The sequence below is a fragment of the Mytilus edulis genome, chromosome 8, assembly GCF_963676685.1.
Source record: "Mytilus edulis chromosome 8, xbMytEdul2.2, whole genome shotgun sequence".
Taxonomy (NCBI): Eukaryota; Metazoa; Mollusca; class Bivalvia; order Mytilida; family Mytilidae; genus Mytilus; species Mytilus edulis.
Genome location: NC_092351.1, coordinates 72,411,663 through 72,428,114, shown reverse-complemented (window position 1 = coordinate 72,428,114; position 16,452 = coordinate 72,411,663). Strand labels below are relative to the sequence as shown.

General features: G+C 30.1%; 1 protein-coding gene across 1 annotated transcript in view; it reads left to right on the top strand.

Moving 5' to 3' along the window:
• Positions 1 to 1,021: 1,021 nt before the first annotated feature.
• LOC139486209 (gamma-aminobutyric acid receptor alpha-like) overlaps positions 1,022 to 16,452 on the top strand; it is an 82,440-nt gene continuing 67,009 nt past the window's right edge. The window contains exon 1 of the mRNA XM_071271003.1: positions 1,022 to 1,144. Within this exon, the coding sequence (XP_071127104.1) occupies positions 1,116 to 1,144 (29 nt within the window). The 5' untranslated portion in view covers positions 1,022 to 1,115. The remainder of the gene's footprint in view (positions 1,145 to 16,452) is intronic.

The following is a 16,452-nucleotide window of genomic DNA, read 5'->3' as shown; positions in this document are numbered from 1 at the left end:
AGGTTTAGCGCTATAAAAAAAGCTCTATCTACCATTTTCTACATTAGAAAATGCCTGTACCAATATCAGGAATATGTTTCCAATCATTTGATTTTGCCATTCGATTAGGTACTTTCCGTTTTGAATTTTCCTCGGAGTTCAGTATTTTTGTGATTTTACTTTTTTTACTTTTTTTCATTCATGACTCTATTTTTGTATTGGTCCCTTTATATCATACATACTTACCTTTGTAACTTCCATTAAGGATTAGAAAGATTTTTTATTATTGTCACGATTTTGTTGAAATTATAACTATAACTTTCAATTGCTGACACTGAAAATATAGCAGTTATCCTTATTTCTTCGTCTACATTTGGGAAAGAAAAATGCTGGTTTCATACTATCATTGCATAAACACACAAACGTAATCTTTTGAATAACAGATGGCGTGGCAATGTCATTGGGAAAATATAGGAATTGTTTCTTTCGCGATATTTGTTTAATTTATATAAGTGAAATTTAAATAATCTATACTCTCATGGCATTTCTCGTTCAGAAATGTTAAACAAATCAGTTATAAAGCATTCAACTAGGCTTCAACTCTTTCCTTTGAACAATATATCGTTGAACAAAGATTGATTATAATTCCCGTGGTGTTTGTCTTCAACGTCGAATCCATGGAAATTTACGGCGATTTAATTTCTTGACAAATTTAATGTTTGAAAATGCATCCGAGTTCATCCTTGTGCAAAGTCCACAGTAATATAAATTGAATCAATATTATGTAGTGATATGCCACTTCAGTTATCTAGTCATCTGTTTTACAATTCAGCCTATAACGTTGACGTTTTGTCCGTTACAAAATTGGCAAGCTCTTTTGACTATCTATCTTGATCCAAACTAAATTGATGTATTAGACATTTTCAATAAATGATCAGAATTATATAAGCATAGTGATTAGGGCTGTGAAGCTCTCATATACGAAAATATCCTTGAAAGAAATGTTGTTATAGAGATTTTACAATAATATATATTGATGCGCAGTTGACATCTACATTTGAAGCATTACACTAAGGAATTGTAGTTTTAAAGGCAAAAGTAACCGTAGATACATTTATGTCTAAGTTTTAATAAAAATGTGGCTTCTATATGGATATTTCATGAGGTAAGTTGTTGTATTTCTTTAGTTATTTACTTATCATTTGACTTTAATTCCCATTATATTTGCAAGTTCTTTGAAACATGGCCCTACATTTATTCACCTTATAATTAGTATAAAAATAAAATTGAGAATGGAAATGGGGAATGTGTCAAAGAGACAACAACCCGACCAAATAAAAAACAACAGCAGAGGGTCACCAACAGGTCTTCAATGTAGCGAGAAATTCCCGCACCCGGAGGCGTCCTTCAGCTGGCCCCTAAACAAATATATACTAGTCCAGTGATAATGAACGCCATACTAATTTCCATATTGTACACAAGAAACTAAAATTAAAATAATACAAGACTAACAAAGGCCAGAGGCTCCTGACTTGGGACAGGCGCAAAAATGCGGCGGGGTTAAACATGTTTGTGAGATCTCAACCCTCCCCTATACCTCTAACCAATGTAGTAAAGTAAACGCATAACAATACGCACATTAAAATTCAGTTCAAGAGAAATCCGAGTCTGATGTCAGAAGATGTAACCAAAGAAAATAAACAAAATGACAATAATACATAAATAACAACAGACTACTAGCAGTTAACTGACATGCCAGCTCCAGACTTCAATTAAACTGACTAAAAGATTATGATTTCATCATATGAACATCAGGCACAATCCGTCCCGTTAGGGGTTTAGTATCATACCATCATAACATATATGAGAAGAACATAACCCGTGTCATGCCAACAACTGTTTTTAGAATAAATGTGTTTAGTTCCGATGCAAAGACCTTATCAGTGACTCAATATTAACACCAAAATATATCTTTAATGACTTGACAAGAGTATCGTAATTATATCCCTTCTTAATAAGTCTATTCAAAGGTTTTGTAAGTTTCTGAGGTGAATACTGACACCTTTGTGCTTTATAAAGAATATTACCATAAAAAATTGGATGTGAAATACCTGAACGTATTAGAAGTCTGCATGTTGAGCTATATTTACGAATGATGTATGCACAAATCAACAATCATTTATACACAAATTTACGAAAATCTATTTTTTTTCTTCTAATGAATGCCAAATTCCTAATAAAATCATACTTCTCATTAAAATTAATTCGATATATATTTATTATGATATTTTACAGAAATTTCGAAATATGGTATACCTTACAAATAAAGACAGGTATCCCTTCCTTATTTTAATACTTTTATACTTAGAATTATATATATGTCGTGTACAAGTTGCGATTTTGTACAGGTTATAACATGTACAAAAATATTGTACATGTTGTAACTTGTATAATGCAAAAATACAAGTTATAACATGTACAAAAGTACCACATACATGTTATAACCTGTACAAAATATTGCTTAAAAATGGTTTTAACTTGTAAAAATTTAAAATAAATTTTAATGAAGTAAAACATACATTTAAATTCACCAATGCATAAAGAACAACAATAAATAGGCCAGAACATGTCTTTTTCTGTAGAGGACAATGATCACAAAGTTTCAGAAATATATGTTTCATGACTTACGTTGGCAAAATGTGTTTTCATGTAATTGTATGTTTCATGCAGTCCATCATGGCTTAAATAATTGTGAAACTATTCACTAAAAGCTTGCATTCCTCAATGACAATTACATTAGATACTATATAATAACTAAATTCTTCCATAAAATTTAAGAACGACTCCTAATAATTTTGGGAAATACTCCTCCCTCTCGTTTTTATAGCATGCAAAGACCAAAACAATGTCTTATATGCTTACTCTGTAAAAGCAAGAGAGAGCTGAAATAGTTTTCATTGGACAATGCTTGTTTATCAATATCTTTGGAGCTACCCTTCTACATTTTTGGCCTTCAGCATGACATATGTAAATTTATAACTCAATTTTTGTTTATAAACTATAAGATCATTGCATGAGGCGAATGTCATTTTGATGTTTTAAATATATATCCTCTACTTTGAAAGCATGTATTTGTGGACTTTGGATGTTGTCTGCTCCATGGGCGGGTTGTTGTCTTTTAGACACATACCCCATTTCAATTCCCAATTTTATTTGTAGACACATCTATCCTGGCTATCCTCTGATGTCTTTTAGTGTCAACTAGAAAGAAAGTATTTTACTATTGCCTTCAAAGTGGACACTCACAATTATAATTCATTAAATAAAGATATGTCCATAGGTAGTCATAAGAGGATCATAAGACATGTCCTAAGATATATCTTATGACAGGTCTTAGGAATGCTTCGTAATACCGACCCCTGGACATTACAGATTTAAAAAAGGAGAAAACACAATAACATGAAGGAATAATACAAAAGTTATGAATATGTTATTGAGGTCAATATCATCTGTTGCGATAATAGGAAAATATCCTTATTTTTCGATTTTGTACAAGTTAAAACCATTTTTAAGCAATATTTTGTACAGGTTATAACATGTATGAGGTACTTTTGTACATGTTATAACTTGTATTTTTGCATTATACAAGTTACAACATGTACAATATTTTTGTACATGTTATAACCTGTACAAAATCGCAACTTGTACACGACATATAGACTTCATCTCTTTTTCCCTTGTCTGTTATAGGCTGGACAATTCATCATCATATTTATCATTAATGTTCCATGGTGTATTATGTATGTCTAAATATACAGATTAGAAGCAATGATTTCAATAAAAACAATAGAATCGAAGTAATACCAACAGAAACATACATACTATTTCCATTCATATTCACTTTTTATAAATATCCACATACATCATATAAAAAGATGGATGGTTCTAATGCTCTAGTCCTTCCTTTATTAATGGGATATATACATTTAAGTATATTAATATCACTCCCTATTTAAAATGAGATATAAATAAAATAATGATACTTGTATCATGCCATAAATAACCATTACAAAAATAAATTCGATATTGTCAAAGTATACATCAAATTATTATAATATTTGAATTATGTAAGACTGTCATACAAGTGACAGGTTATGTTAGCTATAAAACCGATTCCAATTTCCCATTCAAACACAAGGAAATGTGACAGTTGTTTTCCATTTGTCATATTCCTGACTTGGAACATCCTTTTCATTTTTTGGAAAAATGGTGGGTTAAACATGATTTTATAGCTAGCTAAACCCCTTACTCGCAAGACAGTCGCGCACAAATTCCTTTAGATTGACAATGTGTGAACATACAAACAGACATAAAAGGTAAATGTCAAAATAGGGGTATAATAATCAACATTGTGTTATAATCTTAATCACATAAAACAAAATGGCATATTGTGTTGAAGGCTGTACTTCGATCTTTAATGGTTAACTTTTACAAATTCTGACTTGGATGGCACTCATATCATATCTTCTTGTATCTATATATAGACTAAGCATATGATCAAAAATGAAAGACAAATAATACAAAAAATAACCACAATAAATGTAAAACCCTATTAAGCGAGAAATAAAAAAAAAAGGAATGATTGAATTTTCGAGATATGATATGAGAAGATAGCTCTTAACAAAATATTTTAGAGAAAAAAACCCAGAAGTATTGAGTTCACGGGACTTGTTTTCTCGCTACAAAGAAAACCCTAACAATTACAGAAAAAGCATAATACATTCCCTTATAAGACTTACTTTTTCTAAATTATTTACCTTTCTATGGCAAAATTGAGAAAAAATCTGAGTTAAATATTATTCTGCATCTGTAAAAAATGAGGCGTAGATGTTAAACATATTTTTTTTTCATTTATTACTCGTTCTCAAATACTGGAAATTGTAAATTAATATAGCAGAAATAACAATTTCTAAATTTGATTTCGAATTGCAATTCCATTTAGATTACACAAAATATAAACATTGACATTGTTCCTAACTTGGGACACCCACATTGACAAGAAATGTAAATGATGCTTTTGAAATGTGCATAAACCTACTTTGCAGCTGTCACACATGTTAGATCTACTGTCACTTTAGTGCATTTTGCCGTTTAAGTTATTGTTGCAGTGAATGTGTCTATCAAATCCGATAGCTATTGTTAGAATTTATTGCGTAAAAATCGTTTTCGGAATGCATTTATTGTACAGGATGACTCATAATCCCTTTATATTATAATAATCAAAAACTTGCAATGTTTAGGATATGTTGCAATCTAATATTTGTAACGAATAATTGAAATAACTACAAAGCTAGAATATGAATGAACAAAATCACCTATTTTGTTATGCCGTTTACATCTTGAAACTAATATCCCTTATGCATCTATCAAGTTCAACTTGGTTTGAGAAACAGCTGTATTTACAAAGTGCAACCTATAGACGTTTATGTTTAAGCTACCATTTCTATGATTTCAAGTAATGTGCTTTTCAACATCACTTTCGAAAACGCACTATTATCAAATATAAACAAGACAATATACCGTTGTTTTTAAAATGGCTTCCAGTGTTAAAAAAGTCAAGTCGTGATTCATTTACGGTCACCATACCTTTGACATCTCATCATTGACAAGCACCAATTTAAAATGCATTTGTCACACCAATGGTATCTTACTCACACGTTGCGGACATTTTCATATCTTAGTTTGCCTACTCATATTCTCCTTAACAAAAGAAAGTTGAAGAAGAAAAATAACGAACTCCAAGGAAATTTTAAACATCAAATGGTAAAATTAATAGCTCAAACACATCAAAAGAATGAAAACCACCGTTTTTTTTCCTGACAGCATCGAAACAGATTTGCAGTCACATCTTTTGCATAAAGCTAACCGAAGATTTTAACTTTACACTAGTTACCAATGAATATAGGTCTCTATTTTAAATACTAGTAAACATAATTGAGTCAGTATTAATGGCTTGCCATTTCCAAATATTTTATTTTAACCGGTGGCAATTATGTAACAATTTATTTAGGTGTCTTTAAACGCATCATAGATACCAGGATTATGTCTATGTTTCTTTGAAATAGCCCCATGTATATTTTTAAGAAACCATATCGAAATTGTTCAATTTATTTGATTTAAGTATTCTAAAGTTTCATTTATCTGTTATAAGGCTTTATCTATTTACAAACAGACACAAAAGGTAAAAATATCAAAAAATAGGGGACAGCAGTCAACACTAAGATATAATCTTAATCACTATGAAAACAAACAAAATCTTTTAGTTTAAAAAATGTAAAAAATATAGATAAACAGTTAAAAAAGAAGGATATCAGTATATCTGTCAAATCAATGGTTGTGTTTCTATGAAAGTAACAATATGTAAATTCAAAATCTTGAATTTCTGTATCTCTAACAATTCCTCTGACATCGCAGCTGTACACTTCACTTACCATGACAGTATATACTGTTGCAATTTTTCACAACCGACTTAACATACTTTGTTTTCAATTAGTGTATTTATAAATTAAAAGTAAGACAACAAAAATACAGGAAAATTAATAACTTAAAATTTCTAATAAAATGGCAAAATAAAAAGCTCAAACATATAAAACTGATGGATAATCACTGTTACATTACTGGTATGGTGCAGGCATTTTCTTCTTAGCTAGCTAAACCTTTTATTTGTATGACAGTTGCATAAATTCTATATATATATTCACAACAATCGATGTATGAACAAAACAAACAGACACAAAAGGTAAAAATATCAAAAATAGGGAATATCAGTCGTCACTAAGATATAATCTTAATCACTATGAAAACAAACAAATTTTAAATAACACGCTAAAAACATTTTTATAAATGTTATCTTATATTAAACTACATCAATCATGTCGATATTTGATAGACATGTTCGTGTAAAAAAAAATCTTAACCTAGTTTTAAAGAAAAGACACATCCCACGGGTCGCACCAGACAAGTTCTTATGTCTAGTTCATTTTTCTTGAAATGAGTCTAATCAGATGATTTAATTGAATTTCTTCCCCCGGGCCATACTTATCACTTTAAACAGACATTGAAATCGAAATTCTCTTACAAATCATTGTACTTCAATAAAAGATACATCTCAAAGTGACAGTACATAGAATATGTAGTGTAATACAAATGTACCTGATAAACTAGACAATAAAAACGGTAGTTTACATCCGTGAATATTGTACCAAAATCGCGCAAATCACTATGTGATACGTGTAAATAATAGTTATCAAAGGTACCAAGCTTATAATTCAATACACCAGACGCGCGTTTCATCAGTGATGCTCAGATCAAAATAGTTATAAAGCCAAACAATTAAAAAGTTGAAGAGTATTGAGGATCCAAAATTTCAAAAATGTGTGCCAAATACGGCTAAGGTAAATAAACTCATCATAGATACCAGGATTGACATTTTGTATCTGCGTCAGACGCTCGTTTCGTTTACAAAAGAATCATCGGTGACACTCGAATAAAACATTGCGTTAAAACACTAAATCCCTGGAATATGTTTTGATTGATTAGACACTGATGCATGTTTTTTTTATAAGTTGTTTTAACTAGCTTTCAGTAACTGCGAGTATTTTTTATTTGAACTGGTGACACGTTTTGTAATTCATTTTTTGTTAGTTAACGTTTTTATTTTGTTGACACAATTTGTAATTCATTTTTGTTAATTAACGGTTGTTTTTTTTGTGTGTGTTATATTTCGTCTCACTATTTTGTTTATATTTACCACCGTTTATAATTGTTTGAATTCCAAATATATTTTTCTCTTCTGTTCTTGTACTGGAACAACAATATTTTTAAAAGTATTTCAGTACTCACACTACAAAATTATATTATCTATAGCTACCTGTGTACCTTATTGTATTTAACGCCATTTTCTCCAAGGTTATATTTTGTTTTTTTTTCATTATATACATGTTTTACATGTTATTTTTATATTGTATCATAGATCATATTTATTAGTTCGGTGTGTGTGTATTTGTTTTGTTTATATTTCTCTGCATGTGATAGAGTTTAGCCAATTCAATTGATAGAGTTTAGCCATTTCAATCGATGTTGTAATATTAAACTACTGCATGTTTCACGTTAGTGTGCGGGTTTCCGCAAAACATTTAAATTTGCTGCATTTGTTTGCACATGTCCTATGTCAAGATGAGACCATTGGTTTTCTTCTTTGAATGGTTTTACACAATTCATGTTGATACTTTTTAAAACTGTTCGGTGTGAAGACCGTACTTTGCAGAAAATGAATAGTGGCTTCCGTTTATGACGTCATCGATACAAATGAATGATGTTATTTTGATATGTTCGTTTCTGTTGTCTTGAAGGATGAATAAATTGTCTACATGCTATACACATTAATATATACATTTTACATTTTAGAAATGTTTTGTAAAGTAGTAAACTCACTCTTTTTAACAGCTAAAAATGTTTTTTTGATTTAAATTCCGGTACATGTCATACACGAGATTGCATAATTATATAAATTAAGAAAAATATCTGTAAATAAAGGTACCACTTGTCCTGGCGGTAAGAATATAAAATTCTCTCACTTAATTTTTTATTATAAAATTCAATTATTATTAGGTTATCACAAGCGGGAAAAACGCTCCAAGCAATTCCAGTATTACTGTATATAAAAAAGAGATGTAGAGTATGATCGTCAAGCGGTCCACAACGGTTATAATAGTAGTATCTTAGTTATAAATCCATTTATTTTGGATGAATTTAGACTCTTCTGCAATCGTGATCAATGTTTATTCATTATACCTATTTAAGTGACACTCAAAGTGATTGTTGTGAATAAATAAATTTACAATCTTACCACTCATGCCAAAAAAAGTAATTAAATGTTGCTGATGTCCTGTGATATTAACAATGGTATTTCTCTGTGGAGAATACGTTTATATCCCGATGATAGCTATTCTGTTGTCTGTTAACAATGTTTCACCGAGCATAATATGTCTATTTCGTTAGATTTATTTTCTGCTTATCTCTTATTGATGATGATTTGGTTATAATAGTTATCAAAGATACCAGGATTATAATTTAGTACGCCAGACGAGCGTTTCGTCTTCATAAGACTCATCAGTGACGCTCAAATCAAAAATATTTATAAACCCAAACTAGTACAAAGTTGAAGAGCATTGAGGATCCAAAATTCCAAAAAGTTGTGCCAAATACGGCTAAGGTAATCTATGCCTGGGATAAGAAAATCCTTAGTTTTTCAAAAAGTTCAAAGTTTTTTATACAGGAAATTTATAAAAATGACCACATTATTGATATTCATGTCAACACCGAAGTGTTGACTACTGGGCTGGTGATATCCTCGGTGACGAAACGTCTACAAGCAGTGGCATCGACCCAGTGGTGTAAATAGTTATCAAAGGTATAACATAGATAAACTTATTTTGGTAAATAATTACTATGATTATTGCCCGTGTTTTCTATATAGCCTTACTAAGGGGAACAAACCAAGATGATAATTGAAACAAATAGAGAATTATTCTCCACGATATTTGTAAAATATAAAAAGAGACGAAAAACAAATTATACACATTTGCAATAAAAATTTCAATTAGAGTTTTTTTTTTGCCGTATTTTTGCCTCCGTGGTATCGTCGTTAAATACGTTGAGGTATCTACATTAATTTCAAACTATTAGCAAAAATTGTTTGAAAACTGAATTTTATAGGACAATAATGTCTTGCATTTTCTTGGTTTCTGTCAATGTTTTTTTGTCATTTGTTGTTAACCACTTCTTTTCAACCACTTTTGCATCAGAAACTGTCCAAAACTGAACAGTATTTAGATATTTATTGTGTTGTAAATCATCAATCCCTATCCATCTAATTGCAGTTAGCGCCATTTATCACTGCTACAGATACTGCGCCCAATACTTTACATCAAACTGTCTTCTTTATTACACAACTTTACGCATTCAAATGTATTTTACACAAATGTTCTTCCTTTTTGTTTAATTTTATACCTGTAGGCACTTTACATCGAATCCATTAGTTTCCTACATTTTGACTCTTCTTCAACTGGAAAATGGCTTTGAAATCTATCAAGTTTATCAGTTGTGTAATTGTCATGTTAATCATATTGTCTACGAAATGATTTAATCAAAACTCTTATGCTTACAATTTCTTCCAAAATATTAAACAATTTTGCACATTGTAAAAACTTCGCATTTTGTTTATACGTTTGTTATCATTCATTCATGGAATTGTGTGATTGTATCATTACCAGTACATTAAAGTTAATTTTAACCGACGTTTGCTCTCGTCAAATTAATTATATAACCTCCTGGTCTTTGATGCTATTATAGACTTTTTAACGGATTTTGATGAACCATCCGTCGTGCGCATTAGTAGAACCAATCGAATAATAACATGACGACGTTACAATGCTAACCGACTGAATTAGGGAGGAAGTGAATTTGTTTAAGTAAATTGTCATTTGTTTCACCATATATAGTACTGATGTACGTATTTATTTATTTGTTTTTAAAATAAAATCTTGGTTACAATAACCTACTGACTTATATTGCCTCACGCAAAATGAAATAGTAAACGCATTGTTAAGCACATTTCAATCTGTAATGAATAGTATTCTTTTTCAGTACATTTGTAATATGATATTAGTTCAAATTATAGTAATAATTACAAGTTGTTACCCTGTCATTCAAATAGTGATCTAAACCATCGTAGAGGATTCTTTATAAATTCTTGGAGAATTGTGTTGTGTTGTTATTTCCTATAAAACTATAAGCATGGTCATCTACTGCGACAAAGAGTCATCACTCGGTTCGTTTACAATTCCCATGCCATTTTACTAACTATATCAAATATGTTCAATCTTTTTACACGATTGCGTTTTAGTGTTCCAATTATGCGTAATTTTTGAAGAGCTTTCTGCTTGAAAACTTGTTTTAACGTACAAAGGGGACGTTGATTTGTTTAACGTTGACATAAACAAATGGCTTACTGACATTGTTTTAGTTTGTTCCTCAGTTCTGAGATAATCTCTTTCAAGATTTATTTGTTGGGATGTATTGAAGCAAATTACAGCGGAATAAACTATTTGGTACTGGGAAAACCACTTAATTTGTTTTGTAAATGTCGAATACCATAAGCTTCCATTAGAATATAAAATGAAGTTTATAAAAGGGATATCTAGTAGTCCATTATGAACAATCATTTGTCGTGATTATATAATTTGGTATCCTTAAAATCATATTATAGCGTAGGTGTTTACATCCGGGAGCTTCTGATGGACTTTCTTCTCATTTTAATGTAAGTTTGATTTTCTATTAACATACTTTATCTTCATTTTAATGTAAGTTTGTTTTTCTATTAACATAGTACTTTATCTTCATTTTAATGTAAGTTTGATTTTCTATTAACATACTTTATCTTCATTTTAATGTAAGTTTGTTTTTCTATTAACATAGTACTTTATCTTCATTTTAATGTAAGTTTGATTTTCTATTAACATACTTTCTTCTCATTTTAATGTAAGTTTGATTTTCTCTTATCATACTTTCTTCTCATTTTAATGTAAGTTTGATTTTCTATTAACATACTTTATCTTCATTTTAATGTAAGTTTGATTTTCTCTTAACATACTTTATCTTCATTTTAATGTAAGTTTGTTTTACTCTTAATACACTTTCTAATTGTAGTCTTTATAAAAAGTAAAATCACAAAAATACTGAACTCCGAAGAAAATGCAAAATGAAAAATCCCTAATCAAATGGTAAAATTAAATGATAAAACACATCAAACGAATGGACAACAACTGTCAGTCATTTTTCTGACACTTTATAGATAGTCAAATTCACTGAATCTTGTGTTAATTGATACATAAATTGTTTTAAATGAATTTTTTTTAATATAGTTTTTCAGCTCTCACTTTACTTTGCCTCGGAATTTCAAATTTCTTCAACAGTTTTGTCCCGAAAGAGACAGATTATGTGTATATATTTAAAACAATTCAGAGCTTTGATTAGCTTATGAGCTAGATATAATTCCTTGTTAATGTTGTGGTATTTTACTGATACCATTGACAATTGAAGGAATGAATGAATATATTTTATTGCAGAAGCAAACATAATTCTATAGCAAAATAACATAATATACAATTACAAATACTATTGTGCATTATTATGATTTATTACCGAACTGAACAAAGAAATACTACGACGGGTGCCGTATAAGGTGGAGGAAATGTTTACCCTTTCGGAGCACCTGATTTCACTCCCGGATTCTAGTTGAGTTCGTGTTGTTTCTTATTTTGTTTTAACTGTTGATGTAAATGTCTTTGTTTTTCTTTAGTCTTTGTTTACTTTGTTTTGATTGTTCTTGTTATGACAAAATATAAACAGTATACAAAATGCACTAACCATTAACAGCCGAGCACTACAAATCAATTGAGATAAAACACATGTTTGTGAAAGCCTTCTGAATTCAACAACATATATCAACTAATTTTATGGAGTATATATGACAGATACAAAGAACATTTAAATGGCAATTTTATGCCACTCAAAATTATATATTGAAAAGCAAAAATAATCATTGATGAAAGATTGAAGCAAAATATAAAAGGTGAGCCATTCAGGCTCTTGAGAGCATCTTTTTCTTATATAGTCATCCGACTATACCAAGAACTTCTTGATAATAAAAATTGGTATCAACTTCACAGATGATGCATGCTGGTCTTAAGCCTAATTCTAGGTACTGACGTTGTTGATCTTATATTCTTTAATTTGTCTTTGTAAATTATTAACCTTCACTGTCTAATCCATTTTTGTATTATTTTTTTAGCGTGGCTCAGTATTCATTCAAATATTGAGTCTTCTCTAAAGACATATTAACTGTAAAACAAAACGTAATGAGTCCAGACATGCATGGGTCAAAAATTCAAAATCACATTGTGTCGACAAATGCAAAAATTCACAGGTATTCAGACTACACTAATATCGGTTTTGTACCTTGACATGATAATATTTATATTTTTCATGTTTTTATATTCAGTTTATTAAAAGCAACAATAGTTCTATGACCTATTGAATTTAAGATGTGATTCAACCTATATGTTTCTTAGAGATTAAACATTTACGGAATATGTGAATAACACATCTAAGTACATTATCCATTTAAGGTTGTAAGATACCAAATGTATTGCAATTTTATATTTTTGAATTCACATTATTATAAGACGTGTCACGGTACTTTTCTATCCCAAATTCATGTATTTTGTTTTGATGTTATATTTGTTATTCGCATCGGATTTTGTCTAATGCTTAGTTCGTTTCTGTGTGTGTTACATTTCAATGTTGTGTCGTCATTTTCTTGTATTTAATGCGTTTCCCTCGGTTTGGGTTTATGACCCGGATTTTGTTTTTTCTATCGATTTATGAGTTTTGAACATCGGTATTCTACTGTTGCCTTTATTTATAAGATCGCAGTAACTCATGTGTGGTTTTCACTCATCGGCATATGGGATATATATTTCCCAACATATTCGATATTCAAGAGATTGCAGCTCCTACTCAGACTTCGTAAAACGTCATCAGTGTCTGAGTAGAAAGTTGATGACCCAGGGGTATGTCAAAGAAAGTCTTGTCCTTTTTCTAAAAAAAAGTTGATCGGAAGGTACCAAGACCTTGTTGATAAATATTCCGTATCAACTTCACAAATAATACATGATGGTCTTTGTGTATAGATTCTGCGTACTGATGTTGTTTATCATCTTAACAACGTGTTTTATTGTTCTTTCATTTGTCTTTGTTCCATTATCAATATTACTTTTACTGGTGGATTGTTTTATGCGATATCCGTTTAACGTGGCTCGGTACCTATACATCCCGTCAATGTGTTTGTATTAGTTTAAACATATTTTATTGTTCAAAATGACAAAAGGATCAGACACAAGTTTTACAACTTAGTAACGTCTTCTCCAAAACAAATACAAAATATACACATTAATTAATGAACACATTAAATATTTCATACTAACAAATAATTTAAGAATAAAGACATGAAAACAAAAGGAAACTTTTTGAAGCGAATCAATGGATTTTAATCGAGTGCATCCTTTTACAGTATAAATACGACACAAACACACCGAATAGTTAGTGGAATTACCTATGCGCAAATTTTGTTCTTGTGGACATAACTTAAATAAGTGTGTGTGTTTTTCTCATAATAAAGCGTGGGATCTTAATATATTATCCAAGTTTTCGAAAAGAATGTCAGCTGCACACTGGTAAGTATAGATTTGAAACTTATTTTGATATTCTTTCGTTAAAATCCATTGAATCGTTGATGATAACAAAACTTAACAGTAAATATTCATCAAGATCATTCGATTATTGTCATTATATGTATATAGAAATATCTTTAATTTCATGTGTTGTAGGCAGAATTAAGGTTGTCAATGCAGAGAAAAACGTGTGGTATTTTTCATATATGTGTTTGTTTTGTCTTCCCTTTTATATTGGTGTGTTTTGTATATGCGACTTTTTGTATTTCTTTGGTTCTTATAACGTGACTCTGTACTTTAAAAGATCCCGTCAGTATGATATTGTTCTATTTTATGTCATTATGATATATTTCTATTATAAATTAAAAAATACGTTGAACCACAAACGTCAAAATTATTCAGTCGCGTAGTGGAATTAACTATTTGTGTATTCTGATAAATTCTTTATAACTTTAAGACTATTATAAATCTATTTCTGAAATTTATTCTTACATTACTTTTGATTTTTTAACACTGTATGCTAACATTGCCCATGTGAAATTTTAAAATTGTTTGAATGTACATTAAACGACAAATATATGTGACGTATACAATTTTCTGACGTCAGAAACGCCAATCAATGAATGTGTTTGTGGATGGATGTTTTTGTGCTCTGTTAAATTGTTCCTTTTAAAATTGTTGTAACACGATGATGACTGCTGTACCTATATTTTGACTATTTTATTTATTGCGTCTGCTAAGTTAATGCATCATTGTAAATATAACGGAACTTGATGATACTGTCATCAAAGTGAGAGGGTTAGCGCTATAAAACCAGGTTTAGTCCACCATTTTCTTCATTTGAAAATGCCTGTACCAAGTCAGGAATATGACAGTTCTTGTCCATTCGTTTTTTATGTGTTTTGTTATTTGATTTTGCCATGTGATTATGTACTTTCCGAATTGATTTTCCTCTAAGTTCAGTATTTTTGTGATTTTTCTTTTTATATGTCATCAATTAAAATCAAAATTAAAAATTAACTGGTGTATTTAGATGTTGGTTTTTTTTCAAGACATATATATGTTACAATTGGTGCTGAGATGTGTTTATAAGTTTTGTCGTAACTTCGGTATTTGATAAGTTGTATTTATTTTGTGGATTAAAATTTAATGTTAAAAGCTTATACATTATCAAGTTATCTATCTGATACCGATTGATTGAATACTTTTTGAAAACACGATACGTAATAATTACTTAAATGAAGATGACTTTGCTTTGTCATGTTTGTTTAAAATTGTACTATTTTTAGAATAAAGTGTATTGGTATTTGTTGTTTTCAGCTTATATGGTTACAATTCCGAATATTGATTAAAGCTAATAATTATTGTATCATGTGAATGTAACCTGATGCATATTATTTGCGTTTAAAGTGACAGCTCATTTATTATGCATACAAGATGGTAAAAGATGGGAGCATGTATATACCAAGCGATATATATGATTCCCTATTTTGCAAAGATCGTAAACACTCACAAACTGATGAGTAATAAAAAAAAAAGTAATAGGTACTTAAATTTGGTATCTAGATAATTTGGCTATGTAATTATTAATTAAGAAAACAACAAGGCAAAATATGCACTACCTTTGGAACAGACTGTTTATGCGATTAAAAGTGGTGGTTAATTTGTTTCACTTGGTATTTTTGTGTTGATACATATTCAAGGATATAGTATGTCGATAAATCTCAGAAAGACTTCTTAACGTTTTTCTATCTTTTTTGGATTTCGAATCTTTGCGGAGAAAAGGTCATTCCGACTAAATTTCTTGAACAAATGTTGATATACTATCACCATTTCTTCAAATGTAAGTATATTTCTAGTCGTGACCTCTGCAGTGAAAAACTGACGGTTCATACACGGAAAGCGTATGTAGTATAGCAGACCCCCTAGGGACTTTCTGATATGCTCATCTGTTTTCGATAGACTTTGTTCCTCACACCGCCGATATGCCCATTTGATTAAGCTCTGGTAAACTACTTCTTCTCTGCAATCAAGGCTATCAGATCCCAATAGCAGTTTGAGGCATTCTGCAGACAAATGAAGAAAGTCATTTGACTGGAAACATTTGTTGCCATTCTTG